The sequence below is a fragment of the Chenopodium quinoa genome, unplaced genomic scaffold (assembly GCF_001683475.1).
Source record: "Chenopodium quinoa cultivar QQ74 unplaced genomic scaffold, ASM168347v1, whole genome shotgun sequence".
NCBI lineage: Eukaryota > Viridiplantae > Streptophyta > Magnoliopsida > Caryophyllales > Amaranthaceae > Chenopodium > Chenopodium quinoa.
Genome location: NW_018743955.1, coordinates 7497213 through 7523983, shown reverse-complemented (window position 1 = coordinate 7523983; position 26771 = coordinate 7497213). Strand labels below are relative to the sequence as shown.

The window sequence follows — 26771 nt, the reverse complement described above, 5'->3', positions numbered from 1 at the left end:
TTTATGATGATGATAAAAATATTGCAATTGATTTTCTCAAGAAAGAAAAGTAAAGAAAACAACTTTTCCTCTTCAAAAAGATACTGACACATATGTTCCTATGAACATATTTATATCAAAACAAAAGAAACCAAAAGCCACAAAGAAAAACTGCCATCAACGATTACAAATAACCGTCATTGAACAACCAGCCTACACACGCGCCCGATCGAGCTGCTGCCGCTCGATCGGGCGGATTGGAGTGACGGAAATGGGTTGCTCTCGCGCCCTATCAGGCGGTGGTGGCTCGATCGAGCGAGAAACCCAGCAATTTGCATCACTGTTCTCGCGCCCTATCGGGCGGTGGCTGCCCGATCGGCCCGGGCGGCTGAGAAGGTTTTCAGATACACCCTCTTGCGCCCGGTCGGGCGACTGACCGGGCACATTGAGGGCTGCAAATCAAGCTTAGCTTCTTTCGTAAGCCATCCTTCCTTCACCATTGTTCTTATTTTCTTTTGCTTTAATATTCTTATATAATTAAATTACATCACCTTTGCCTAAGTAAATTAATTATTAACTTGTCATTTTGTCTCCAATTCTCAAAATTATTCAACAATCCTCCCCCATTTTGAGAATTAAACTAGACTCATTGCAAAAACATCATCATCACAAAACAATCTTATGCATAAATGAAAGTGTACATAGACTTGAACTCTCACTTAGTGCAATATACAATTCAAGAATCCGTATCCATTTGGTATCGTAAAACGTTTGAACCAAAAGCAACACATTTGGAAACTTGAAGATATTACACACACAAGATTAATTACTTAAATACATATTAGCTTGACACTATAAGCCATGTGTCCATATCTATTCATAAGTACATCAAAGCTATGCCCTAATAGCTTCTTGAAGCGGCTAAACTTCGTACTTATATAGGTAGACTTCCAAACATGCTCCTGTGCCGAGCAATATATCAGGAATTCTATTAAGTTAAAACAACCTCTTTTCATCACAGTAAAACCGGAACTTAACCTTGGATGAATAAACAAGTTCCCAATCATCAAATAAGAGAATTGATCTCATTGAACTTAAGACCCAACGTCTTATTGGGCGTTAAGTTGAGATTCTCCTAATTGTGATTACAATGGGGCTCCAATCTAAAATGATTGTCATCCTTTTATTAACATCTCTAACCCATGCTTTTTAAAGCAACTAGCGAGATAAAACTTCGTACGAAAATAAACAATAGTTTTTACACTATCCTTATTAAGTCCTTGAATGTAATAATACCTTACACCAATATTTCTTAACTCACCATATTATAGACTTGGCTATATGCCTTAGCCAAAAATTACATTGTTTTCACAATCCATCACTATTAGTGATATTGGCTTTTGCAACAAAGAAATCTCATCATGCATTAAAACCCTCAACCATTCTACTTCTTTACCAGCGGAATGTAATGCAATGAGCTCCAATGTCTTATACAAAGCACAATGCAAGTTAATTTGCTTCTTTGATGCCCATTACATGACACCTCCCCCATATGGAAATACCCATCCACTTGTGAATGAACAATCACTATTTGAGATCCAACTTGCATCCGAATATCCTTCAATGACCGAAGGATACCCATTAAACCACAAGCCATAATCCATGATTTTCAACAAGTACTACAACAAACAATAAACCGTTTGCCAACATAGCAATAACATAGCATTCTCTAGTGAGCCTATTCAATTGACCAATCACATAAGCGATATTCGCCCACTTACATAGTTTTTGTTTGATACATGCATATATACCCTTTTGTAACCAAGAGTATAAACTCATAATCACAAAGAGATTATCATTATCCATATAACTTGAATAAATTTCACAAACAATATCAACAAACACTTAATTGTACTGCTATCACCATAGAGGCATAAAATAACATCAATAATTAAATTAAACATTGATATAATCAATTACAATAATTTCAAAACAAATTCCCCATGTCATAGACCATGACACTTATTGCATACCTTTATTCTATTTCACCATAGAAAATTCATTATTATTAATTAATCAACCATTCTTAACATATAACTCATAACCCTCTAAAACAAGGTATTATATATTCATGATTAATTCACTATAACTACAACACAATTTATCATTGCAGTTTCATTATTCTATTATACCATAGAATAATAACTTGAATCAAATTAATCATTAATTTAACATATGTCATTAACTTTTATATCAAGACAACAAGGCATTAATAAACCTAATAATTATAACATATTAATCACAAGACTATACTTGCCATGATATACAATACCATCACATCACAAAGTGACATATACCTTTGTCAATAATTAAATGACTACTTGATTTAATTCATGCATGTAAACATACAATCACAAAACCGAAAACAAGGCCATTCAACCTTTCATGAATAAGTACCATGAGTAACACATTATTAGACCATACATTATTCATCATACATGAGTAACTGCTATAAATAATTGCCATAAATGAAACAACATCATTTAGGCCATACAAAGTACAAACCATCAATTGACAACCCATCACCCATGTAACAAGATGAAATAATACATACTTTGTATAACAAATAATCATGGCTATTAAACCGTCCATCTATAGCAAGAATTAACCTACTAGCAAATATATTAACAATACCCAGAAAAACATCTTAAGTATTTTATTATCAATGTAAAAATAAACAGTAATTCACACCCATTTCATGAACTATAATAATACTTAGTTCATCCATTAACAATGTCAAATTACATGGTTTTAACCAACCATCATGATTTTAACAATCATTTTTAATGGGTATAATTACAAGACAACATATCTCTAATAATAATCAAGACATAATCTATAAACTTAGATTAATTAAACATGTCAAGAATTAACCATAGAGATAAATAATCAAACATATAAATATATATTAATCACAAATAAGAAACCTCTTACTTGAATGGAGTGACTTTAATCATATAACTGACTAGAGAAAACCTTCCATCAAACCATTTTCTTTGTAATTCCACAAGAAATATCACCATCTTCGTTTCCATCTCCATACCAAGATCTTCACCCTCGAACTTGTTCAATTTCTGGAAATTCGTCATCATACCCTTCACATTTGCCATCTTTGTAGAAATTATACTTTTGGATTGTTGGGGATTTTGTGTTTAACAAGGGTCACAAAGAAAGCAAATGAAATCACAAGTATAATTTCAACCCTATACTACAACCCTATACTACAACCGGATTTTCGAGGCGTGAACGAGATCACTTTCCCAAAAGTATAATTTCAACCCTATACTACAACCGGATTTTCGAGGCGTGAACGGGATCACTTTCCCAAAAGTATAATTTCAACCCTATACTACAACCGGGTTTCACGGAAATTTACTTAGGAGATACAACGAAGAACAATTGCAATCACAAGTAGGATGATTACAATTCAATGTATAAAAGCTTTTGGATTTATGATGATGATAAAAATATTGCAATTGTTTTTCTCAAGAAAGAAAAGTAAAGAAAACAACTTTTCCTCTTCAAAAAGATACTGACACATATGTTCCTATGAACATATTTATATCAAAACAAAAGAAACCAAAAGCCACAAAGAAAAACTGCCATCAACGATTACAAATAACCGTCATTGAACAACCAGCCTACACATGCGCTCGATCGGGCTGCTGCCGCTCGATCGGGCGGATTGGAGTGACGGAAATGGGTTGCTCTCGCGCCCTATCGGGCGGTGGTGGCCCGATCGAGCGAGAAACCCAGCAATTTGCATCATTGTTCTCGCGCCCTATCGGGCGGTGGATGCCCGATCGGCCCGGGCGGCTGAGAAGGTTTTCAGATACACCCTCTTGCGCCCAGTCGGGCGGCTGACCGGGCACATAAAGGGCTGCAAATCAAGATTAGCTTCTTTCGTAAGCCATCCTTCCTTCACCATTGTTCTTATTTTCTTTTGCTTTAATATTCTTATATAATTAAATTACATCACCTTTGCCTAAGTAAATTAATTATTAACTTGTCATTTTGTCTCCAATTCTCAAAATTATTCAACCTTTGCCTATAAAATCCGACCATCATTACCCCTCCCCTCATAAAGCCGACCACCCATAGCCCCTCCCCTCCAAAATCCGACCACCCATAGCCGATCCCTTTTAAAATTCGACCACCCTAACCCCCTCTCTAAAAAATTCGACCACCCTAAGACCTCCATCCTGAAATTCGTGGGCCATGGAGGGGTTCGTCGGGATGGGAAAAAGGATTCTGGGTGGGATCGTGGGATGGAATGGTTTCGCCGACTCCATGTTGGTTCCGACGTGGTCGGTCGTCGGAAAGGGGGATGCTGGCAGGGGGAGGGGAAGGAGTGGGGGTGGCTGGGGGAAGGTGGGTCGTGGCCGGGTGGTTGGTGGTTGATTTTATTATTATTATTATTATTTTCTGTTTTTGCTTAAAATCTTTTTTTTTGTTAAAAAAAATTTAAAATTAAAAAAAAAAAAAAAGTTACCTGAACAACAAGTAGCAGGTCAGTTTGGCCTAATAGACTGAGACACCCCCAAAGCTTGGATTATTTTTTTTATTATTTTTATTTTACTATTATTAAAGTGAATTTAGATTATAAATATTACCAATTTAATTTTTTATTACATAACTTTCAACTCTATGTTAAACTGCATCACATAATAAATTTCATTTGTTTATAGGCTCTATAATTGTTGCCTTGTTGGGCAATGGGGTGAAGGCGTGAAGCTTTTTTACACAAAAGGTTTTGCGAGACACAAAAGGTTTTATTCCATCACATTGTAATAAACTGCTTAAACTTCATATGCCCATTATTGGAGAGGTGAAGTAGATCAGGTCAAATTTGAAAATCCGCACAGAGAACAAGTAGACATGCACACCGAGCTTTGTTTCAAATGACATAAAGTGACATCCGGCTATGTGACGCTCACATGTTTGATATGAGCGGCTGTCTCATAGTCATTGCCTTGATAGCATTCAACATAATTTGGCACAACGTATAGCTCGACTCAAATTAATGTCAAATTATATTACAGAGTTATAAAATTTGAAAGTAGTATATTAATTTTGAACTAGGTGTGATGTTATTTCTAACTAAGGATTTTTGTTTTGTTTTTTTTTTTTTTTTTAGGCTTTTCTAACTAATGATTTAAAGTAACAAATCATGTTCTAATTACTAATATATACCATATTTAACACCGAGTAGGAAACGGAAGCACATTTCGTATAAAAATTATAATAGAATTTTAGGGGGCGTTTGGTTCGAAAAATGGAAAAGGAGTGGAAAGGAAATAAATAAGAGGGTAAAAGCTATTACCTTTTCATTTGTTTGGTTTAACCATGATAAGAGTATTTGTTAAGAGAAGGGTAAGGGTATTTGTTACTCCAAGTTTTTAAGAGGTAACAAATGAGGGGTAACCATTACCTAAATAATTGTTACCATTCATTCAAACCAAACACACAATAACGATATCGGTTAAATTAAATCCGTTTTCAATCCAAAATATACACTAACCAGACATTCGAAAATATTTGATTAAAATTTAGAACTCATACACTCGTTAAAGCTATGATGTAATAATTGTCATAGTGGGGAATTTCTCATGATTTCAATTGCTTTTACTGCTTTTATCCAACAAAGTTTACATTTTGCCTCATGAATTAAGAACCATACATTATGATGTAACTTAATCAATACAACACTTCCCCACAACTCAAGACAACTTTCCCTTACTCTAGCTTCCTCCCTTGGCAAAATGTGATATAAATTGATACAAAAAAACTGGATCATCATATTCATACATTATATTCAATGATCAAAATTTGTAAGGACCAATATTGGCTGATTTTAGTTTCCAAATCTTGATAGAAGTCGTAACACTCGAATCAGTAGCATTGTTGAAGACGAAAACTCGTGCCATCCCGTTGATTGCCTTTGTTGGGTATATTCTAGAGGCTATACATGTCCTCCCTCCTTGCCCAAAGGCTTCTACTATTGAATGATCAACCTAACAATATAATTTAAAACAATTAGATAGTTCAAAACCACCATGTAATTCATGGCCTTATTCAATATTATAAACGCGATTTCAATGTCGTATAACCACCTTATAAGTTTACCAAGTTTAAGTAGGAAGAGGTCAACTTACAAGTAATCGCATGCTGTATTTTTCACCCTCTAGAACTGGTACCGACCCTCCATAGATCTGCTTGTCTACACCGGAAGCCTTAGATGACCTACACCGCGAAATGATAGTAATAAAATTAATGAATTGATTGTTAAATTACATGAGCAGTTGTATTTGGTGTAGCATGAGAAATTTGACATGATTTCAATCCGTATATACATCGAGCACATGCTTTTAAGTGCACCTAATAAACTCAGGTAAATAAAACGCGCCTAATAAGAAGATACGTACGTACCTTGATTGATCAGTGCAGAACCAATTCTTAACAGATCCATCAGAAGCCTTAGCAATGTAGAAGTAAACAGGAGTGAACTCAGAAAGAGATTCATCAGCCAAAACCAAAAGCCCAAATGGACCCAAAGCCTGTCTAACAGCTGCAGCACTGCAGTTGTTGATCACATCATTTCCTACTGTTGATTTCAAAGCCTCTTGATCTACCAAAAATTCAGCACTTACATCCAACTATCATCATCATCAAAAACAAGGGTTGCTCAAAGTTAGTTAAAGTTTCCATCTTTGATCAAAGGTTTCGAGTTTTCGATGTTATAATTACAGTTGAGAAAAATAATGTAAGTAACATTGTACAAGAAGAAATGTACCTGTGCAGCAGAGGTTATGTTAAGGTTAATGGTAGATCCTGGTTGTAACACAAGGTTATCATACACTGTGTCGTCTGTTCTCAAGGATTCTATTTCCTTTACTGGCCATTGAATAATGTTGGTTCCAGTCTTTGAATCATAGGTTACAACCCTTGGAACTGTCTGAAAATTTTTCAAATAAGTGTAGGATTCTAGTCAAACTTTCGGAAATAGAGGAAGTATATTTCATAAGAATTACTTCAAAGAAAATCTATCATTTTCAATATAATTATAAACTTATCATAAATCTAAGTATAATATTATGATTTAAAATTTTAACGACTAACAAAATGTTAACGATTATACCTTGTCAAGCGTAAAATTTTAAATGTTCAAATATATTGTAGAAGTATAATAAAAGAAGGGTGGAATTTTTGTGTGATAGAGTAACAGGGGTTGCCTATGTCACCACAGTGACATTGGCTTTACTGTTTCATTTCTTTGCTTGATAAGCATCACAGCTGTACATTTAATTTGCTTTACATAATACTACTATTGCTCACATGAATCATGAGTAAACAAAAGTAGGTCTAAAATACATGATCCTCCATAATCAAAATCTAATAAATGTGATTGCAGTTATATTTGAAAGGGTTAGGTTCAACAACTTTTGCTACAAATATTAATATGCATTATTTTCCACATATTATTAAGTGTATTTCTCAAGAGGTGATAGTTAGGTTATTTTAAATATGATAATGAGTCATTTAGTTGGTTTTAATTAGGTCTATTCAGACTATATTCAAACTTATTAATTACTTCGTATTCATTAGCTACTCATGAAATATACAATCCTTTTATACATTAGTCAATATATAATGCGGAGTATTTAGGTGTATCGATTTCAATTCAGAATGAATAAAGTTATATAAAAAGTCGAACATAGATAGGTAAGATAATCGGACACGAGTATCTAAAATGATCATGTAAATATGCATATGGCAAGAGCACATGCAAGATAAAGGAGTAGTAAGTGTGGTACCTGCAAAGAAGCCCATCCCTTCAACAAATCATCAGCCTCAGTATCAGTCTCTCCAACCCAACCCCACAAAATCCTCCTCTGCATCTTCTGGTCAAAGAATGACTTTGATGCATAATACTTCCCATAATCCAATCTCAATCCACGACCCACATCCATTTCCGGGTTATCGGGTGTCCAAGTTTGAGTATCCATATCATATGTACCCAATGCATAATAATCCTGCTTATTATCATCCAAACTAGCCTTTAAAAAATGCTTCAAACCCGGCCCATAAGCCGAGGTATCAAGCCCGTTTTGGCCCGTGGTCGACACCGGGAAAAAATCAACACATTCCCACATACCCGTATCCGGCACCCCATGTAGGTTACCCTCAAGTTCATAAGACTTAAAATCCTTAGTCTTATAAACTAGTGAAATACCGGTTTTACCCTTTTTCGACCCAATTATGAACCTCCATACTCCATTGGGTCCCAACCACGCAGTAGTCGGGTCCCTAAAGTCCTTAGCCCCAATACCCTCGGGCGGGGTCAAAACAGGATTCCCAGAATATTTGACCCAATCAAGGAGAAGGGGATCAGATAAGTTGGCAGGGTAGGCTAGATTTTGGACTTGCACAAATTGATCAGTATCACCAGTGTAAAGCATCATGATGTTGCCATCTGGCAAAAATGTAGCTGAACCTGTCCATACACCGTTGATGTCATACCATTGATCAGGTACCATGGAAATTGGGAGGTATTTCCAGTGAATCAGGTCTGTTGAAACTGCATGTCCCCATGTAATGTTGCCCCAAACAGCTGAATCTGGATTGTATTGGTAAAATAGATGGTAGTATCCTTTGTGATACAATGGACCTGAAATACATGATACGGGTTGTTCGTTTTAGTATATGATAATAGGATGTCGTAATAACGTTGTTTGATTGACAAAAGAAATTTCACTTACGTAAAGAATCTAGACAAACAATTTCTTTCTTGAGATACGCAATTTGCTAACAAAAAGCCACGTAGTACAGAGTAATATAGGATAATAAAATGTCGTAAAAAAGTTATTAGATTGATAGAAGAAATTTCACTTCTGTAATGAATCTAGGCAAACAATTTCTTTCCTAAGAAACGCAATTTGCTAACTAAACGCATACATAGTAGTAATTTTTTTTTTTCCTGTGCTCCTTTTGAGACTTTTATTAAATTAAACATGCTATGCATGAATCACATAATTATAAAATTAATAATACAAGGAGTAGATGGCAATTATTAGAAGTCAAAATTATTGATGATTATAGAATCTATGGCAGGGAAATTAAGCCATGTGAATAACATTTCAAAGTTGTGAAGTTCTGTCCCTTTCATTTTATATCTGTAGTAAGATCAGTGATAAGTTTCTATTACTGATAATTCAATGCTATGTCCTCTAGTTACCACATAACATATCCATGTACTAACATATACCATGAAGATTATAAGAGAGAAGTAATAATAATATTTCACAAACATAAGATTATGCCAAACAATAGTCAAGAGATATGTATTGTCACAAAAATATAAAATCTAAATACCAAATACTCCTTAAATACTTATTGTTTTTTCTCTCCATGTCAATCAAAGTGCTTATTTAAGAAATATGGAAATAGCAAAGAGAAATTAATGCGTACCGTGTAGTAGATGAAATTAGGTTATCTACACAATCTAATTCCTAACTAATATAATAGCATGGATATATCGGATTATAATTATATCCCCTTTTTTCTAATCTAATCTTTAAATTTTAGTTTTTTTGCAGTATATAATTTATATATATAAAAGGAAAAAAAAAATATATATGTATGTGACTATGTGGTAATGTATAATGCAGAGTTCTAGTGTTCTCCATTCTATGATCATTAAATCCAGTCCAACCAACTGGTAAGGAAAACAAGTAGGGTCCCAAACCTCCTAACTTTTAGCAGAAAAAATTAAATAAGCTAACCATCACATTTTTTTAATTTTTTTTTTATTGGTCCACAACTTTAATAGCAAAAAAATATAAATAAAAAAAGACACAAAGTTATTTAACCTTAAAAAAAATTAAAAAATCAGTAGAGAGTGTACTTAACCCTTGATTGTATTTCTTTTGTGATAGATTTGCACTTTATGCCTATTTATTTGGCATTACAACTTAAGTCAAGAAAGTTATAATTGGATCTTAGCCCTACATTATAAACATGAATCATGCCAAAAAGCCATTATGATGATGTTTCCACACTACATCATGTATTCTTTATAAATAATGTCTCATGTTAATTTGTATGTTTAGAGTATTCTATTAATTACTTCTAATTTTCTTTTAAGTTTAGTTTCACATCTGCTGTTCTAAAGTGTTTTACTATTTGTATAATTTTCTATGTTAATACGTGCACATTTGATCGAGAAAATTTCAACCTATAATACTGCAAGTTATCAATGACTATAATCATGCTTGCTGGTTTAAATTGTCTTTAAATATTATCATCTTATTACCAAGCACAACTTTTTATCGACAACCATTTTTATAGTCATTGATGACTAAACTATTGTAGGTTTGAGAAATATTTGATACAAACATAAAATTGAAGTGTTTTTATTCTCAATTTGTATTAGCAATAAAAAAACATAGAGGATCCATATTGCTAATAAGTTTGCTATATAATGGTCCCCAAAAATATATTTAAAATGACCTATAAACTAACAGTATATTTTACTCAAAGTTGAACTTAAATTAAAAAAAAAAATAAAAAAATAATGACAAGATTCCAATTTAATTACTATAAAACGAAAAGATACACTTGCTAATAGTACAAAGATCGCTAGGATTAGTACATCATGATTAGATGTTTTGTCTAATTTTCCACGTAAATTATCATAATAAATCTAAGCTTACTTGTGGAAAAGAGCTTTAATAATTGGGCCAAATCATGTTATGGAAGAATAGTGATGTGTTTGGAACCACACTTTTTTTTTTTTTTTTTTTTTTTTTGATTTGATGGAAGAACACTGTACAATAGAAAAATAATACTAGTAATAAAAACTAATAATAGTGGGTAAGATTAGGTGAATTTTAATCATGTGAATCTTATGGCTTATTAATTGGCTAGTAAACTACTACTTAGGTCGTGGGACATGTGATTAAACATAAAGTGATTTTTTTACAGTTCAAGTCTATTTTCAATTGAACTGACTAGTATGAGTGTATGATCATAACCCCTTGATGTACTAGCTAAGTACAGTTCTTAAATATTTTTTATTGTAAATAGTTCTTATGTAAAAGTTTTACCCATTATTAACATCCTAAATGACTTTATACACTTGCCTAATTATCCTTGATTACTTGACTAATAAGATATATATAGGAAGTATATTTTTTTAACCACGCCGTTGATGACCTTATTTATAAGTGAAAATGTAGCTTTTTTGTCCTAATTCAACCAATAAGGAAAATTATATATATATATATATATATATATATATATATATATATATATATATCATTTATTTTTATTGTTTACTTTGTATAAACGTGGAAGAATAATAAAACCATAACATATACGCGTACTAGATACAAATTACGTACTACATCCATAAACGACAAGCATCTTCAAAACCCTAATTAGATAACCGTTAGCTAGTTAAATGCCTACTTTGGCCAAATCTAAATGAACTATAAGGACATAATTACGTATTTTACTACACTTTAAATGAGTTACGTAAATCATTCTTGTAGAAAAATAAATATGAAATAACAAACAAATATAGAGATTAATAGGTCAATAAATTTTTTACTCTGTAGATCATTTCCTACATTGTAATCCTATTCCATTTCACATGTTTATCACATTGATATACTGTACATTGGAGTACTTTGACAAATATGTGGATATCAATACACCCAAAAAAATTAAATTAAACCCAATATTTAATTATTTATGTCACCAAAAATAATTAGTAATGTAAGCAAATAACTTGTTCAAAGAGAATAAAAACTCACCATTAGGATCTGAATTACGTACGCCATCAATAATTCCACATCACCCAAAAAAAAAAACAAATTAAAAAAAATTAATTAGCATTTCTCCAATAATTATCTTAACTTACAAAATTATCGTTTTAAAAAAAAAAAAGTCAAAGACGAAACAAAAGATTGACTAACCATTCATCCAATTTTTTTCCGGCTGAAAATGGTAGCCACTTCTTTGCCACATCAGCATATCATTCGTCCATGGAAACGAAACTCCTTCTTCAGATTCTTCTAATCGGAAAACTTTTTCTGATACACCTTCCATTTTTCCTCTAGAAGTTACCGCCGGAATCACCTTCTCCGGCGACGGAGTACGGCGGTTTTCCGACGACAATGGCAGGTGGGTGTTCTGGCCGTTGAAAATGATCGCCATTAGAGAGAGGATTAGCATACATGAGAGGCTGATTACTGCGAGGCCTTTGATGGGTTTGTGGATTGGGGATTCGGGTTCGGGTCGGTTTTGGGTGGGTTGGAGGAGGGGTTGGTTGGTTTCCAGGTCATTTGGAGGAGAGTGGAGAGCATCCATTATAATTAGTCTGGTTTTAGAGAGAGAAAGATGGAGGAGAGAGAAAGTGGGATTAATTAAGAAAAAGAGGAGAGAGAGTTGTTTAAATAGGAGGAGAAGAGAGGAGGGTTAGTGGTGGAGTTGTCAAGACTGGATTTGTTAGGGAGATCCCAGAGTATGTTCCAAAAGGGGATCAAAAAGATCTATTGTGATTCTGTGTTAGAGTATCGGGGCGTGGTTTAGCGGTTCACTTAGATAGATTGATTTTTATGATGATAATCTAGAATAATTAATCTATGTTTACGAGTTTTTTTGTATGGTTGTGAAATATGAGTGAGATGGCAATTGATTTAATTCACACTCGCTCTTGATATGGAATCTGAACTTTAACTGTTTTAATCTCCACTTATAATGAACAACGTATTTGTAATGTGATGAATTAACTATCCTAATTAATTGTTAGTTTGTTACTAAAATCCGTTTGAAAAAGTTGTTAATTTGTTGCAACACCTAGGCTAAATTGCAATTGCCATCACTCATGCCCGCCACACCACTCTACAATCGTTTCCTTCACTTGAGCACCACTTCTTAACCGTCGTAGACAACCTCCTTCCTACAAATCTCTTCCAAAATATTATTTTTTCGACATAAATGATATTACTGCTATTTCTAAAAGTTCAACTCGTTTTGTATTTGAGTAATCGTAAATAAAAAAAAATGAGGTAATTAGTGATATTTATTTGGTTCTTAATAATCACAAAATTGACATATGTATAGTGTTTTAATAGTTGTGAGATTGAGATATAGAATAGATTCACGTAATCATGAGATTAGGTAGAGAAACTTTTTAGCTATATTATAATGAAAAAGTGAATTTACTACTCCGTATTTTCTAACGATTTTTTAATAAGAAAAATGTTGCTATTACACCGTTACTAATTTGGTTCTCATAATTTGACTTTAATGTTTTCAATATACAACTATACAAGCTCAACTATATTTTGTCATGACAAATCTAAACAAAATCTAAATGATTTATATTTTTATTAACATATTAGATAAATCATACAGTAAAAGACAATGAAGGAGAAGGAATGTAAATTAAAATAATGAAATTAAAGGAGTATTATTGAATTAATAATTCTGTAATATTTAAAACAATAATACATGGAAGATCAAGACATGTTTCAAAAAAAAAAAAAAAAAAAAAAAAAAGGAAGATCAAGAAGACAAAGAATAAAAGAAGAAGATCCCTTCACCTCCAATTATGTAGAAGAATTGTTGTTGATGTGATGAATGAAATGAAATTTAATTGAATTGTCCCAAGGTTGATGTGGGGCCATATCTCAATCTATTCATCCATTTGGCCATGTGTGAATTGAATTATAGAAGGTCTCACCCTCTCTCATATAATTGATTAATTTAATAATGTACATAGCCTTAAGGGCTATATATAGGCCTTTTTTGACAAATGGTTGTTGGCGGTTGGCTGTTGGCTGGTTCACTTAGCTTGTTTGACCAGCTGTAATGTTTGCCTGTTTATAATAGCTTTTGAAATTGGCTGTTTAAGCTGGTTGTTTATAAAAGTGTTTGGTAAATTAATTGTTGGTTGTTGGTTGTTTATTAGATAATTTGTGGGCCAACAAGCCAAAAGCCAACAAAAAAGCTACTCAAAGCAGCTTTTTCATTTTGGCTTAAAAACCAGCTTTTTCGCTGACTAAAAAGCCAATTATCAAACACATTTTTTTGTTATTTCAAAAAAAAAAAAAAAATCAAACACATTTTTTTTTTGTTGTCTGACCACCTAAAAAGCCAAAACCAAAAGCTAACCAAAAAGCCATTAAAAAGCCAATTACCAAACATGGCCATAAGTATTAAATTTTACACTAGAAAATCCTATAAAGTTATATATATATATATATATATATATATATATATATATATATATATATATATATATATATATATATATATATATATATACACACACACACACATATAAACACTAATTACACTAATTTACGCGTGTTTTTATCATAAATTTCTAATTTAACACAATTTTCAAAAATATATTTAATGCTTATATATAACTTTTAGGGCTACGTATAGCATTACTCTTTAATAATTAACGGACTACTATACTACTCTCTCCGTCCTTTTTTTACATTTCTGCTTTCCTTTTTGGGTATTCTAAAATTACATTCCTCCTTTCCTTTTTTAGTAAGTTTTTTTTTTCCAAATATCCCAAATTATTCCTCTTGTTCTGTTATGTAATTAATGATCACTCTTATTTTCTCACTCTTACTTTCTCATTCTCAATCCTAAATTTAGATGAATATGATTGGTTCTTGATTTTCTAATAGGAGCATGTTATTGGTCCTTTTTTTTTTTACAAAGGATTGATGACATGACATCATTAAATATTAATTTATCTTTGTTTTACTCAAAGACATCATTTAATGTTTTGTACTTCCCATTGTTATTTGTTTTATTCTTACTTGTTTTATTCTTAGTTCCTTAATTCTCGTGTAATTTTACAAACAGAAATGTAAAAAAGGGATGAAGGAGTACTTTTATTACGTACACAAGACGTAGTATCGTAGACTTGTAGTAAGACTAGTTACTACTCTGTATTGGAGTAAAGATTAAATTTTATTTTTGATATAATAAAAAAATGTTATTATTTATACTACTTCTGGTCCAAATTACTCGCAACTTTGGGGTATTATTTGTGAGATATAAAATATTCCAAAGTTGCGAGTAATTTGGACCGGAGGTAGTAAATGAAATAGAAGATCAGCCAAAACAATCATTTCCGATATGGAAGCAAGTATAACAAAGAATAACAATGGTAGATTAACCAACTAATTATTCAGTAAGAGTACTTGTTGTAACTTGTACAAACAACAGCTGCCAAAAAAAAATAAAAAATAAAATAAAATAAAAATAATAAAATAAAATAAAATAAATAATAATAATAAAAAAAAACTTGTACAAACAAGGTTAGGCAGGCGATGATTTTCTAATAAATTAAGATGATTTATATGGGCACATATTTCATTATTTGGCAACTAATTAGTTGTTTTAATTTGAAGATAACATGCATAAAAAATGAAATTTGACACTTCCCAATTGTCATTCAAACATTACAATATAGAGAGAGTTGCGTTTGAATGACATTCCGTTACTTAATTTGGAAAGTTGTTGGAAGGTTGAAACCCATCTCCATTTGCTATGAAATGGAGTGTTGTAGAGACTTGTACTCACACAACAAGAAAATGGCCTGTTTCCGACCGAAATTTTCCGTCGCTGAAGGCTCTAAATCCGTCGTAAATCATGTTTGCGACGGAATTCCGTCGTTGGTATCCGTCGTAAAACCTTTGTTAGGAAATTCATGAATTTTCGAGGAATATTCCGTCGGAAAGGTGTATTCCGACGGATTTTACGACCGAATTTTATCCGTCGCAGAACATATTGACTTTTTGGTTTATTCCGTCGCTAATTTGCGACGAAATTTTCCGTCGTTGTGCTGTCTACAACGACGGATATTTCCGTCGCAAACGTTAATTTCCGACCGAAATTGTCCGTCGCAAACAACATTTTACGACCGAATATTTTCGTCGCTGGTAGTGTAATTTGCGACGAACATTATTCCGTCGCTGGTTTACGACAGGACTTTCCGTCGGAAAGGGTGGTGAGTTCCGACGGATTTAACTCCAGTTTTCCGTCGCAAATTTAGTGCTTCCGACCAATATAATTCCGTCGGAAATTGCTTTTCCTTTCGAACAAAAATATTAACAAATATTATTATAATTTCGTATGTTCCTGCACCTAATACCTGTGATAATTAAAACTATTATCAAATTGCGAAAATATTAATAAATATTATTTTCTCAAAAGCTATATATATCCAAAAGCTACATAATATATAGTAAGTTTTACAAAAGCGGGAACATAATCAAACGCTACATAAAATCGATCAAATTAAGTGCTTGTCCATACTACACAAACCTAAGCTAAGCTAAAAAACTGCAGGGGTACCCTGGCTTGCTCCTCCATTACCCGAATCATCCCTAGGGTCTCGACGCTGAGGCTGAATGGTGGAACATGTGTCGGTGTTGTTGCCGAATCGACTTATGAAGTCATTCCACCTCTCCTCGGCTCTCCTCTCCATTTGGGCCACTTCAGCTCGAATTTGAGCTTGCATCTCAACATCCATTTCACTCCGGAGTTCACTGCGGATCTCACTACGAAGAGCCTCGACCCTATGCTCCATCTGATCCTGCATCTGAGAAACAACGGATGGTGTGTACTGTTGTGAAGACCTAGACACCCGACCCATCCGTTCGCCATAGTACAGCGATGCGCTTTCGCCAAGTCCCCCCACTCAACTCTTCTTGTTGCGACCACCCACAGTCTCCCAATACAACTCATTGGGACTCTTTTTAATCCCTTGGGTGGTGGCTTCTTCAACCTTCTTATGGTAGGACTCCTACAAGAAATACATTATACAATATATATGGTTTTAATAATTTACCAACAACATCAGTTACAAGTAAAGAAACATATAAGTGAAAATGGAATCAATAAACAATAAAAGAAGCATATTTCTAAGTTTAAGGGTCTTTATCCTCAAAATGAAGCCATTTCAAGCCTTTATGGCTTCTTACATGCCTATTTTCTATATTTCTTTACTTTTTAACTCACTCTTTGTCAAACCATCTCATATTTACATACTTATAACATATTATGGGTTAAAATCACAATAAAGAAGCATATTTCTAAGTTTAAGGGTCTTTATCCTCAAAATGAAGCCATTTCAAGCCTCTTACATGCCTATTTTCTATATTTCTTTACTTTTTAACTCATTCTTTGTCAAACCATCTCATATTTACATACTTATAACATATTATGGGTTAAAATCACAATAAAGAAGCATATTTCTAAGTTTAAGGGTCTTTATCCTCAAAATGAAGTCATTTCTAGCCTTTATGGCTTCTTACATGCCTATTTCCAACATTTCTTAACTTTTTAACTCATTCTTTGTCATGCCATCTCATATTTACATACTTATAACATATTATGGGTTTAAATCATAATAAAGAAGCATATTTCTAAGTTTAAGCCAACATAATAAGTAAACCATACAAAATTATATTAAAATTGTTACCGCTATGTTTTTGGATTTGACATTGGCAGGCACCATTCCTTTCCCAGGGACCTCCTTGAAGTGCGTCTTCATGAAAAGCTCATGTGCAGTAGGTAACTGCCCTTTGTTTTTCGCCGCCTTTGAATGTACATGCACAAAAACAAATAAAACTTGTCATTCCAATGTGAACCACAATTGTTACCTATTTACATGCCTTCTAAAGAAACTAACCATCCTTTTTGCATGTTGTACAGCTGAAATTGAACCCTGGTAGTGGGTTGGTTCAACCACATTGTCCATCGATCCGCCTCTTCTATTCTTCTTATTTTGTTCGGACCGTTTCTTGTACGTATCATCATTGGCAACAATGTTCATCATCTTCCGGTGGACTTCATCAATAAGCCAGCCTGGCTTCTGACCTTTCATCTTGTGTGTGATTGTGTGAAACATGTCCTTCAACCGATATGCGAACTTGGATTCGAAGGTTGTCTTCACATGGTCCTCCAACTCGGGTGCCCATGTGCATTGCTTCTGCAATTGACAAACAGTTAAAGTTAACAACCAAATCTCAAACTTCGCAATTAGTAATACAAAGTTGTAAGTATAAAATGACATACACAAAACAAGTTCCACCAATGCTCCTTTGTTTTAGCATCAACTTCTCCGTAATTCCTCCAAGGCTTTCGATAGTAGCCTGTTAGGGTACCGGAGATGGCCTTTACCACGGCTTTATCATCAAACCTATTTTAACGTACATCAAGATCAAAAAGAAAATAAGTAGTTCATGTTAGAGTATTCCATAGGTCATGATATAAAATATGGATACAAAGGGATTGAAATAACAACTAAATATATACCAGCACGTGGCAAGGTCTAGTACCACCCTCTCAGAAGACTGCGAGGCATGTTGCCCCTGAAGCTCTTGCGCCTGAAGCTGTTGCTCATGATGCTCAATCTACATCTGTGTTTGAGGATCCTCGTCGTCACCCAAATCTTCCGTGTCCTCCGCATCCTCCATTTCCTCATCATCATCATATATCAAAACCTGTCTTTTCTCCTTTCCCTTTCTACTCTTCGACGTTTCTCCTTTTTTCCCTCCCACCATTGCAACCTGAAAAAAACGTTAGTAACATGCTATGATATTATTAACATTACAAAAATTAGTAGTACAATGAGATGTAAAAGTAATAAAATTGAACGACCAACTCCATAATTGGTTTTACAATAACAATCAAATTAAACCGACAATTACATTCAAAGTACAAGCAAATGCATCCTATTTATTTTACAATAACAACCACATTTTCCTACTCGTGGCTTTCATCGCTACTATCACTACTGGTATTATCACTACTATCATCTAAAAACACATCGATGTCATTATCCTCGTCACTGTCACTAGAGTCGACGCTGTATTCATCATCTGATTCACTTGAGATTATTAAGTCGTCATCATCATCTTCGTCGTCATCCTCAAGTGGGTCGTAGTCAGGAATGTCATTCGGTGGACAAAGCGTTGCATATACTTATGGGGACGGTGCCTGCAAAAACTCAAGGTCTACTGGAGCATCAACCACTGACCTTGCTTGTGTTTTAAACACAGACCACCATTGAACTCGATCCCGTTTTAGGCTAGGGTAGGATGTGTAGTACACTTGGGTCACTTGATAAGATAATACGAAGGGATCATATTTGGGGTATTTCTTAGTATGATTCACTTCAACAAGCTTATACTGTTCATGTATGTTCATACCCCTACCACAATCCATCCAACTACACTTAAAGAGAATAGTCTTATACTCTTTAATTGGACTTGTGTAGACAAGTTCAATTATATCGTCTAGAATGCCAAAGTACTCTCCACCGTCCTCACTAGACACACAAACACCGTAATTCATCGTAGACTTGTGTTTACCATAGGAATGTGTATGGAAATTCAATCCACCAACAAAAATCCGCTTCCAAGTTCGAACACGCTTGAAAGGACGCATGCACAAAGCTTGGAGGACATCCGAATTTGGTTTCTCTTCAACCACCTATTTACGTCAGAATAGAATAATTAATTACAGAGAATTGCAATATCTAAAAGTCATATTGAAAAAACAGATAGAACAATTCTATCACCTTATGGTGAAACCAATCAGAGAATTCGACGTCACATTTCTCCATGACTTCCTCTCTACGCAAAAAAGGCCGGGTACTAAGAACGTAGTCCTCAAACTTCCTATTAGGTCAATGACACGAGATAAATTTAGTACTTCAACCTATTTAATTCTTCAAAACTATGAAAAAATTTCAATCCTGACCACGTATACCTTTCGTATTCACCAAGAATGCCGCAGTTTCGTAAAACGAATAAATGAGCACACTTGAGTTCCTTTTCATCTAAGTACCGAGTTTTACCCTCAGATGAGACACGACCGCTATCCTCCGAGAACAACTCCGGTAAGTCAGCGTTCTCCAATGTGGATTCCACGTCTACATTCACATTTCGACCAAGATCCCGAGTTTTTGTGTCAACTGACGCTTGGAAGTAATTTGAGCAAAAGTTTGCTATCTCTTCGGTGAGATAAGCATTGCATATTGAACCTTCAACTCGTGCCTTGTTCCCAATTTTACATTTCAAGTGATTAAGGAACCTGCATTTAAAATAGTATAATTAATTGCGTAAATAGGTCATGACTATGAAGGGTTTGTATGAAAGAAATTAATGGGACTTTGATTTACCTTTCGAAGGGATACATCCATCTATATTGAACAGGACCACATAACTTGCCCTCATATGGCAAGTGAATAGGTAAATGCTCCATAGAGTTGAAGAATGCAGGAGGGAAAACCTTCTCAAGCTTGCAAAGGATTTCAGCTATGTTTTTCTCTAATCGCTCCATGTCACTAACTGTGATTGTGTAACAACACAAATCACGGAAGAATTGACTGATCTCTGTAACCGCATTCCAAATATGGGTAGGGAACAATTCCCTCAAAGCAGTGGGCAAAAACCTCTCCATGAACACGTGACAGTCGTGGCTTTTCATTCCATGAAGCTTACAGGCTTGTAAATCTACGCATCTGCTCAAATTGGAGGCATATCCATCTGGAAACCGCAACTGTTTAACCCATTCACACAACACTTTTCTTTGAGCCTCGTCAAGAGCGAATGGGGCTTTTGGCATAAACTCTTTTCCTCTATCATCTTCATCCATATGAAGTTGTGGCCGTTTACAATATTTGGCAATGTCATTTCGAGCCGATGGCGTGTCACATGTATTCTTTTTCACATCCATTATGGTGTGGATTAGCTGATAAAAGAAGTTCTTTTCAATGTGCATGACATCCAAGTTGTGACGGATGAGCAAATGCTTCCAATAAGGAAGTTCCCACAACAAGCTTTGCTTGAACCACCCCTTTTTTGCTTTTTTTAGGTGTTTCAATGCCTCCGGTCCATCAGTTGCCTTTGGAAGGTGTCTCACACATTCCCACAATTCCTCACCTGACATGATGTGTGGCGGTGAACCTTTTTCGATTTTGTTTTTACAAAATGCAGTTTTGCTTTTTCGAAAAGGGTGTTCTGTTGGAAGGAATTGGCGATGGCAATCAAACCAAGAAACTTTGCCACCATGTTCAAGCCAAAATGCTTTGCTTTTATCCATACAATAAGGACAAGCCTTCTTACCCGCTGTGGTCCAACCAGACAACATACCGTAAGCTGGGAAGTCACTAATGGTCCACAGGATGGCTGCTCGAAGATTAAAATTTTGTTTCCTTGAAATGTCATAAGTATTTGCCAACTTCCCATAAATGCTTCAACTCTTCTACCAGAGGTTGCATATACACATCCAAATTGCCCTTAGGGTTCCTAGGACCAGGAACAAGCAATGAAAGAAAGATGAATTGTCTTTTCATACACATTGAGGGAGGCAAGTTATAAGGGGTCAATATGACAGGCCAACAAGAATATTGTCCCCCAAACTTACCATGAGGAGCAAAACCATCTGTACACAAGACAAGTCGAACATTACGAGGCTCATTGGAAAATTCTGGGAAGCAATTGTCGAGGTGTTTCCAAGCTTCACTATCACTAGGGTGCGCCATTGTGCCTTGAACTCGAGGATTTTTCGAATGCCATGTCATTTCCTCCGAAATATTCTTGGTTGCATAGAGCCTTTGCAATCTCGGTGTGATCGGAAAGTAAATTAAAACATTCAAAGGCACTAAGCTACCTTTGGAAGTCTTCTTGTATCGGTCGCTACCACACACCCGACATGAAGATAGCTGAACATCATCCTTCCAAAATAGCATACATCCTTTCGGGCATGCATGAATCTTTTCATGAGGAAACTCCAGCCCCTTTACAACCTTCTTCACCTCATAGAATGTATCGGCCATATGGTTGTTGTTAGGAATAGCCTCATTGACCAAAGAAGCAAACCCATCAACACACCTATGGGGCAAATTATACTCGCACTTAAGACTAGTAATTCGGGCAGCCATCTCTAAGACAGACAACGAACTCCCTTCGTATAATGGTTGTTCGGAAGCTTTTAACAAATCCAAGAAATGCTTAGCTTGTGCATTAGGCTCCTCCTTTGCCTCTTCAGAATGCCCTTGATCTTCATTATGACCAAAAGCATCGAAAACCATTTCACGGTATTCATTTGACGGCCCTTCAGGAACTCCCAGAAACCTTTCCCCATGACACATCCACTCATAGTAATTAGGCACAAAACCCTTGCGGTACAAATGAATTTTAACCGTTTCCGCATCCCATAGCCGCTTGTTCTTACATTTAAAACATGGACACCTAACTTCATTCGGGTTGCTGCTCTCGGGATGATCTTCCACGTATTTAAGGAATTCATCTACCCCTTTCACAAAATCCGGATTAATAGAATGTCCAACCTTCCTTTCATACATCCAGCTACGTTATGTTCGTTTTATGATTACAACTTCTACACAACTCACGAATATGTATAATTACATTAGTCACAATGCGTATTGAATATTCATTATCCATAAAAATGTTATGAATATGAAAATAAGATTATAGATGATGTCCAAAGGTCCTTATCACTCCAACCTAACCCATCCTTGGACATTTAATCTCACTAGCGAATGTATGCCAGGTTTTCAATTCTATGGAAAATCCGGCAGCATTTCCCTTAAGTTCTCCAAGTACACGATCAAGGGTATTAGATAACCCGTCATGTGTACCCAGAGAACATTGTAGAGAAATGACAAAGCAGGATAATCCCTAGAATCAATAACAAGGCATACATTCACCACCTAAGTGAGAATAAACGTCTAAGGACAGTCCCAACCGGGGACTATTCAAGACATACTCCTAATGAGTATGACTTGAACGGGTATCTAGGCAAATGATTATGCAAATGATTCATTCAAAAGTATATAAAGCCAAAAACACATCCATTGTTATAACACATTCATTATAACACATCCATCATTATAACACGCTCATTTTAAAATATGTCAAGCAAATAACACAACCATTATAAAGTAAAGAACACAATTAATTAAATTAAATTAATAATTATAAGTAAACCAAATATATCATAATCATCATTTAATTAATATAAATAATCATATGTAAACAATTTATATTCATAATTAAATTGATACAAAAAATTATTAATCATCACATTAACTAAACAAAACTAGTGAACATTACATTACATAAAACAAAACTAATATACATTATAAAATTATCACAAATTAAACTAAGCTAACATACATCTTTATACTAAACAAAACCAATATAAACTAACATATAATCTCGTACATTATTATAATAAAATATCAACCTAAACTAACATATCATGTCATACATTATTATACTAAATCAAAGCAATTTCACATGTCATGTCTTACATTATTATGATAAGCCAAATTAAACTAACATATCAACCATTATTATAATAAAATAAACCAAACTAAAGTAACTTAAAATTATCACAAAATAAACTAAACTAAGAATTTTTAAAAATGTCATGTCACTAACCTCAAGATCTGCACTATTTATTGAGATTCAAAGCAAGTAAATGTTCAAATCCTACAAATAGTAAAAATTAATATGTCAATTTTTATAATAAAGGTACAATTATTTTTTAAAAAATAAAATATATATATAACAAATGTACAATTACCGGCTGTAGAACGGGGGGTGGTAAAGATGGTGGTGGTTCTGGTCGGAGCGAGGACAATATTGGAGGAGGAACCGGCGGTGGTGGCTGTTCAAAGCATTTTCAGACTAAAATTTAAAAATAAAAGTAAAAAAAAAACACAAAACAACACTTACCAGCGGCGGAGAACAGCGTGGTTGGGCGACGCTGGACCTCTGACCGGCGCAGTGGAGGCTGTTGCAGACGGTGGTTAATTGTAGTGGAGGCGTGTTTATATTTTTTTTTTAAAAAAAACAAAAACTACACTTACCGGCGGCCGACCAACGAAAGACGGATCTCCGGCTGCGGCGAACGGCAAAGGGTTTCCTCTTCGACGGCGGCGGATCTCCTCTTTCTTCTTTCTTTCGTTCCTCTCTCTTTCTTTCGAATTCGTAGCAAATGGACACCAAAAACCAAACCCTTGACTTTTGTCTAATTAATTTTCCGACGGAATTAAATTCGGTCGGAAACTACGTTTTCCGACCGAATTTAATTCCGTCGGAAAATTTGCGAGGAATTTTCCGTCGGAAACTATATTTTCCGAACGAAATTAACGTCAACCTTAAATCCGTCGTTGATGATAGGATTTGCGACGGAAAATCATGTCCGTCGGCATGATTCGGTCGGAAATTGACCCATTTCTAGTAGTGTCAGTTATATTTTGAGAAAAATCGGATGGTGCCCTATATTATTAATTCATCCATAAGAATGTATGGAGCAACCTCACATGGACTATGGTTCTCCCATACTTGTTCAACACCAAAAGGCATAATACGGGCTAAATAATGAGCTACAGTATTGCCCTCCCGCTTAATATGGCACCAAGAAATAGAATCGAAATGAGAACTAGACTTAATAATGCCTTCGAGCAGAGCATCCATATCAGCAAAGAAAATTGTTCCCTTGCACAGCCTTCCAATGAGAACTTGACAATTAGATTCCAGCATAACATTTGTCATACCATAACGTTTAGCTAGTCTCAAAGCCATAGCTACAGCCTTACACTCGGCGATCAAGGGAGGCCAGAAAGCGCAGACCCTTCTAGATGCTACAAAGATAACATCTCCATGGCAGTCCCTCGCCACCTAACCCAACCCATCCATCATCTTTAACCGAAGCATCGCAATTGATTTTTATAGTACCTGATGGGGGGGGGGGGGGCTGACCAAGTTTTGGGGCTGCTTCTTTGCTTTCTGGTGGCAAGACCATAGATTTTCTTTGCGTAGGACAAGCAGTCATCTTCCAGACGCTTTACCTTCTCAATCATCGAAGGGTGGTAAGTGTCAGGCCCTTAAAAACCTTGTCATTCCTCCTGTTCCAGATGTACCAAAGAAGAATAGCACCCCTGCATTGCAATTGAGACTTGTGCTTACTCCACGATTCGAAGAAATCAATGAAGCTCATGTCTTGTGGCCACGAAGCTAGAACGTTGCAGTCACATTCCTCCCATAGCTCCTTCACTGTGTGGCACTCAAAAAACGTGTGGTGGACCGTTTCAGGGCAGCCAACACACCAAGGGCAGTCTTCATCTTCTGTCATGTGACGGAATTTCAAATACGCCTTAACAAGAAGCGTACCAGTGATGTCGGGGATGCTTCTTGAACTCAAAGGGATCGAAAGAATGCTGCGAGAGTCCTGCTCATTAAATAAGGCCATGATACGATCAATCTCCCACAATCAAATCACTAACACGCTGCACTTCATCAAATGGAGGTGAAGTCATGAACCTACTATCTCCATTGACAAGCCAAGGGTCTTGACAAATCTTGACATTAGTCCCATCCCCAATTCTCCACAAAAGCCCTTCCTTAATCAAAGATTTAGATGACCAAATGCTTCTCCAAGAGAAGCTGCTTGACCATCCCAGGTTTGCATCCAGAAAGCAGCCTTTAGCATAGTACTTTGCTTGAAAAACTTTACTCAGGAGGGAGTTAGGATGACTAACCAATCGCCATGCTTATCTACCAAGAAATGCATCGTTAAAAACATGAAGATCACGAAGACCCAAGCCCCCAAGACACTTTGGAGTTCATATATCACTCCAACTTTTCCAATGTACTCTCCTTGACCCATCATTATTGCCCCACAAAAATCGAGCCATCATGCTATGGATATCATTAATAATTCCTGCTGGAAATTTATACACTCCCATAAGATAAGTCGGAATTGCTTGAATTACTGACTTGAGAAGGACTTCTTTGCCTACTCTAGATAACAATTTCTCCTTCCATCCGTTCAATTTCTTCCAGATTCCATCCTTGAGTGCCTCGAACACCATCCTCTTATATCTACCAATGATCGTTGGTATACCCAAATACTTCCCATGCTTGTCAACCCATTTCATAGCTAAGATTCCCAATAACTCCTCTTGCGTAGCAAAATTCACCCCTTTGCTAAAAGAAACCTCCGATTTTTCATAATTAAATTTCTGTCTGGAAGCTGCTTCATATGTGTTAAGAATTTCAACATTTTTTTAGCATTCTCTTCGTTTGGCTCTTGCAAAGAGTAAGCTATCATCCGCAAAAAAGAGATGGGAAATTTTCGGTCCATTCCTGCTAGTTCTAGCCCCATGGAGGGCTCCATCTTCCATGGCTTTCCGCAGTAGACCTGAAAAAGCATCAGTAACAAGAATAAACAAATAGAGGGAGAGAGGATCCCCTTGTTGGAGACCCTGGGATGGGGTGACCGAGCCACAAATACCACCATTCACAATGAAAGAGTAAGTGACAGATTGGACACAATCTATAATCATAGCCACCCATCTATCAGCAAAACCCATTTTCAGTAGAAGCTTCTCCAAAAAGAACCATTCTACCCTATCATACGCCTTGCTCATATCCAATTTCATCGAGACCAACCCTTTCTTGCCTTTACACCTTGTTTTTTAGTGTGAAAAAGTTCCAGAGCTACTAAAGCATTATCTGTGATTAGCCTTTCCGGGACAAAGGCACTTTGATTTTCAGAGACGATTCCTGGAAGAATGTCTTTTAACCTCATAACAATAGCTTTAGAAGCAATTTTGTATAGAACATTACATAATGCAATTGGCCTGAATT

General features: G+C 35.2%; 2 protein-coding genes and 1 long non-coding RNA gene across 3 annotated transcripts; 1 reads left to right on the top strand and 2 right to left on the bottom strand.

Moving 5' to 3' along the window:
* Positions 1-2833: 2833 nt before the first annotated feature.
* Positions 2834-4911, top strand: LOC110689373. Its single transcript, XR_002504902.1, has 2 exons — positions 2834-3944; positions 4728-4911. It is a non-coding gene; the product is annotated as an uncharacterized LOC110689373 (long non-coding RNA).
* Positions 4912-5584: 673 nt separating this feature from the next.
* LOC110689372 (acid beta-fructofuranosidase-like) lies at positions 5585-12782 on the bottom strand. Its single transcript, XM_021866151.1, has 7 exons — positions 12018-12782; positions 11856-11864; positions 7854-8707; positions 6833-6994; positions 6469-6695; positions 6195-6282; positions 5585-6053 (listed from the first exon to the last, which is right to left on the bottom strand). The coding sequence occupies exons 1-7, from the start codon at positions 12409-12411 to the stop codon at positions 5862-5864; spliced, it is 1926 nt and encodes a 641-aa protein (XP_021721843.1). The 5' UTR covers positions 12412-12782; the 3' UTR covers positions 5585-5861.
* Positions 12783-25378: 12596 nt separating this feature from the next.
* Positions 25379-26059, bottom strand: LOC110689521. Its single transcript, XM_021866302.1, has 3 exons — positions 25775-26059; positions 25661-25676; positions 25379-25602 (listed from the first exon to the last, which is right to left on the bottom strand). Exons 1-3 carry the CDS (start codon positions 26057-26059, stop codon positions 25379-25381), a joined length of 525 nt encoding a protein of 174 aa, XP_021721994.1.
* Between the last annotated feature and the right edge of the window lie 712 nt (positions 26060-26771).